Source organism: Fukomys damarensis, unplaced genomic scaffold, assembly GCF_012274545.1.
Source record: "Fukomys damarensis isolate Sample0158 unplaced genomic scaffold, DMR_v1.0_HiC HiC_scaffold_30, whole genome shotgun sequence".
In the NCBI taxonomy this organism is placed as follows: domain Eukaryota; kingdom Metazoa; phylum Chordata; class Mammalia; order Rodentia; family Bathyergidae; genus Fukomys; species Fukomys damarensis.
Window position 1 is genome coordinate 5,135,217 of NW_022900942.1, and position 4,913 is coordinate 5,140,129.

At 48.5% G+C, this 4,913-nt stretch overlaps 1 protein-coding gene across 1 annotated transcript in view; it reads left to right on the forward strand.

The window, feature by feature from the left end:
* Positions 1-4,913, forward strand: part of Gadd45gip1 (GADD45G interacting protein 1) — a 16,864-nt gene that overhangs the window by 5,822 nt on the left and 6,129 nt on the right. The window contains exon 4 of the mRNA XM_019205906.2: positions 3,743-3,747. Coding sequence (XP_019061451.1) covers positions 3,743-3,747 — 5 coding nt within the window. The remainder of the gene's footprint in view (positions 1-3,742; positions 3,748-4,913) is intronic.

Here is a 4,913-nt window from a genome sequence, read left to right on the forward strand (position 1 = left end):
GGCGGCTCCCGGCACTGCGCGGCCGCGCCGGAGACCTCTTGCCAACTGTTCGGAGTTCCAGTAAACCGGTCTCTGCCCTGTGGGAGGCTCTAAGGTTCCAAACTTGGAAGCATTCTCGGCCTCTCGCTCTGGCCCGACCCCAATCCAATCTGACTCCAGGAGTCCGGGTCGCATCAGAACCTACCCAGAGCCGGCCATGGTGGCGCACCTCTTTCATCCCATCATTTGGTAAGCTGAGGCAGAAGGATCACTGGAAGTTTGAGACTAGCCTGGGCTACATAATGAGTTCAAGGCCAGCCTGAACTACATAAGGAGACCCTGTCTCAAAGAAACAAAAACAAAAGAACCCACCCAGGATCCTCCCACTCCTCAGTGCCACTGCGCCCCACACCAGGCTGCGGCTCCCTTTGTCCAACACTTGGGTCGGTGCAGCCACAGCCCCAACTGTTCCTCACACAGTGAGCACCAGAGTCAGACCCTGTCCCTTCAAGCTCAGAGCCCTCCATGGCTCCCTCCCGGCCCTGCAAGATGTGCCTGCGTCATCTTCCCACCCTCTTCACACTCTTGCCCTACCCCCTTTTGGCAGCGACGGGATTGGAATCCAGGACCTTGCCACTGAGCTACATCCCCAGCCATTGTTTATTTTTTATTTTGAGACGGGGTCTTGTTGAGTCGTTAAATTGCCCAGGAAGGGCTGCAACTTCCTGTCCTCCTGCTCTGACCTCCCATAGTGCTGGGATGACCGGCATATGCTGGTTTCTCTCACACCGGCTCATTCCAAAGTCTCCAGGCACGATGCTCCCAAACACAGCAAAGCTCCACCGACCGCCTCTGTCTACACAGGATCCCACCCACAGGGTCCCCCAGCCCCAGACCATGTCAAGCTCACTGTGGTCGCCCACAAGCATTATTATACCTTGTCCTTCCCTAAACAATGCTGAGACGACCATCTGCATAGCGCACATGCTGCATGAGACACCTTTATTAGACCGTGTTTGTGGTACCTAGTGTTTACATCCCCTGTGGGGAGTTGGTGCGTGAACATAACACACCTCAGTTCCTTTCTTCATCCCCCGCCAACCCTTGATCCCAGGGATTTAAAGTGTACAGGTGGCCAAGCACAAATGATGCACCAGGTAATCCCAGCTACTCCATAGGTGGAGGCGGGAGGGTTGCAAGTTCAAGTTCTGCCCAGGCAAGGCAGTGAGACCCTGTCTCAAAATTTTTAAAAAAATGCCAAGGGTGTAACTCAGTGCAAAGGTCCCGGCTCAGCCTCTAGCACCTCCGTGTTACATCTGGACGCCCCCCGCCCTCACAGGCGGGCCTCTGGTGCCTGTGACGGGTCACGGGGCGTGATGACCACACGCAGACTAGCCCACCAGTGGGTTTATGCGTGAATGTGCAGTTGGGGGCTGGGCTCTCTGTGGGGTGGTTGGGAAGAGTCTGTCTCCTGGGCACCCATGTGTGAGCGGCTCTCCCACCAGGCCCCCTGCCCCACATGATCCAAAATAAACCTCTCCTCCCTTACGTTGTGGGTGCCAGGTCCCTGCAATGAGGAAAGTGACTGAGACATAAACACACTGAAAAAAGAAAAAACGTCTAAGGAAGGGTGTGTGTAGGCTCTATGAATACTGTGTTCACACTGAAAAAAGAAAAAACGTCTAAGGAAGGGTGTGTGTAGGCTCTATGCAAATACTGTGTGTGTGTGTGTGTGTGTGTGTGTGGTATGACAGATTAAACCAGGCATGCTCCACCACTGAGCGACATTCCCAGGCCTTTAATTTTAAGACAGGATCTCACTAAATTGCCCAGGCTGGCTTTAAACTTACAATTCTCCCGCCTCAGCCTTCCCAGTAGCTGGGACTACAGGCATGTACCACCAAACCCAGCCATATCACACCATTTTATATGTGACTTGAGTAACCATGGATTTTGGCATCCACAGGGGGCCCAGAACCAAACCTACCACAGATACCAAGGGAGGATGGTATAAGACTGTGGAAGCCAGGTGTGGTGGCGCACGCCTGTGATCCCAGCACTGGAGAGGCGAGGCAGGAACACTGCCAGAAGTTCAAGGTCAGCCTGAGCTACACACCGAGTTCAAGGCCAGTCTGGACTACGTAGTGAAACCCTGTCTCAAAAAAAACACTGTGGAAGGTCTTGAAGGTTCAACAATGGAAAGGCCCCTTAAACAAATTAAACAGAAATTAGAAGTTCAGAACAGGGTGTGCACCATGCTGACTTTTGGGGAAAGAATAAGAACACATAGTTGTTTACTTGAATTGCATACTAAAAAGGGTGGTGGGATTTCCTGCTAAAGAGGGGCATGAAAATGGTCAGATAGGGAGGAAGGAGAGGCACTTTAGACTTTAAACATTGTTTTAGGGGCTGAGGTGTGTAGCTCAGTGGTAGAGTGCTTGTCTTGCATATCCCTGGTGCCAGAGAGAGAGAGAGAGAGAGAGAAGAAGAAGAAAGGAGGGGTAACAGAAGAGAAAGAGAGAGAAACAGAAAGATGGAAAGAAATAAACCACCAAACACATTTAAGAAAAGGAGTCAGTAGCCAGGCGTGGTGATGTACAACTGTAATCCCAGCATTCTGGAAGCTGAGGCAGAGGCATCATTGCAAGTTCAAGGCCAACCTGGGCTACATAGTGAGTTCAAGATCAGCCTGAGTTGTGTAATGAGAACCTGCCGCAACGTACCCCTGCCAAAGGAATAAGATTCCCTTTCCCTAAAGCCAGGGGCTCACATTTCCCCTCCAGAAACAGCCACCAGGGTTACTTCCTTGTAAATAGCGGAGTCCCCATTTATTAGACTGATTTCAGTTACCCAAAGTCAACTACAGTCAGAAAGCACTAAACAGAAAAATCCAGATACAAATAATTTGCAAATTTAGATTGCTTGCTGAAATCTCTTCTTGACCCAATATATCCATGCTGTGTATTCTGCCTACCCACTAGCCACTCACTAGCCATCTCAGATATTAGACATGTAGGGTTCAGAGCTGGTATGGTCCAGGTCTAAAATACTCCATGTCACCATGGGTGGTGGGGCCCAGTTGGAAGGGGTGGGTCACTGGGCGTGACCTGGAAGGTCTGTCTCCCTCCCAGCTCCTCCCTCTTCTCTGTGCTTCCTGGCCACCAGGAGGCCACTGCTCCTGCCTTGGAGCCACTGGCCATGGACTGAACCCACTGAAACCACCAGTCAAAACATCCTTCTCCTGCTTTAAGTTGTGGTGTCACATACTTTATCCCAGCCAGAAAGTGACTAATACAAGTACCATACCCAGCTGTAGGCACCCACTGGGGCCCTAGGACACACTGCAGAAGATGTTTATATATTTTCATCTCCTGTTTTAAATCCACATGAAAACAATCTGAGTCCTCTCTCAAACCTTTACTTTTTAATGTGAATTATTGTAGTCATTGAAGTATTCTATAGATAAAAATATAAAAAGCATCTCTTGTAAGCAATACCCTTTTCTTTCTTTCTTTCTTTCTTTTGGGGGGGTACTGGGGGTTGAACTCAGGCCCTTACACTTGCAAGGCAGGCAGCAGAGCCATTGAGCCAAATCCCCAGCCCTTAAGCAATACCCTAAGAAATGAACATTAGATGTTTTCATCCCTGACTCTGTACCTCTCTCTTGTTTTGAGACAGGGTCTCACTATGTAGTTGAGACTGACCTGGAACTCACTATGTAGCCCAGGCTGGTCTTGAATTCACACTGATCCTTCTGCCTCAGCCTCCCAAGTGCTGGGATTATAGGCATGCACCTGGCTGCCTCTCTTAATGTCTGAATTTTCTAATTTCAATCTTCTTCTCTGCACCGGGCATGGTGGTACAGGCCTATAATCCCAGCACTCAGGAGGCTGAGGCAGGAGGACCACTGTGAATTCAAGGCCTCAGTTACACAGTGAATTCAAATCAACCAGAACTACACAAGGAGACCCTGTCTCAAAAGCATAAATAAACAACCAAAAAAAAAAAAAAGCATTTCATGCCTGTATTTATAGTTTTTGTTTGTTTTTTTGGGTTTGTTTTGTTTTTTGTAGTTGAGACTGACCTAGAACTCACTGTGTAGCCCAGGCTGGTCTTGAACTCACAATGATCCTCCTGCCTCAGCCTCCCGAGTGCTGGGATTACAGGTGTGCACCACCATGCCTGGCTGTATTTATAGTTTTCCTATACATGTTTTATTGTCTTTGTTCCTATTTTATGGGAGGGTTGATTTAGTTTGGTGTGGTGTTTTTGAGACACAATATCCTTATGTAGTTCAGGCCTGATCTCTCACGATGTAGCCCAGGCTGGGCTAAAATTTGCTGCAACCCTCCTGCCTCAGCTTCCCAAGAGTTAGGATTACAATCATGTGCCACCACACTGGGCAGTTTTCCTATAAATTTATTCACTAAGAAAAGATAGAATTAACAGATTTTTTTCTTTTCCTTTTAAATTTTTTCTTTTTCTTTTTGGAGATGCAGAACCCAGGGCCTTATGTAGGGTTGAAGGAGATCTACCACTGAGCTATACCCCAGCCCTCTCTTTCTGATTTGCAATTGAGACATAATTGTACATGCTTAAGGGGACAGGGTGACACTTGGTTACCTGTGTACATTGTGAAAGGGTCAGATCAGGGTCACTGGCATGTCTGTGACCTTAAACAGCAGTCATCTGTGTTGGGGACATTTCAATTCACTCTGCCGCAACTGGAAATATGCAATGAATTGTCGCCAACTATAATGACCTTATTGTGCTACTGGACATTAGCAGTTATCTCCCCCATGCAGCTGCACCCAATTTTATTTGGACAAATAAAAATTGAGTATTTCAGCTATTTTTTTTCTTTTTTGTTGGCACTGGGGGTTGAACAGAGGGCAGCCCCAGCCCTTCTTCCTCCTCCCTCCCCCCTCCCCCTC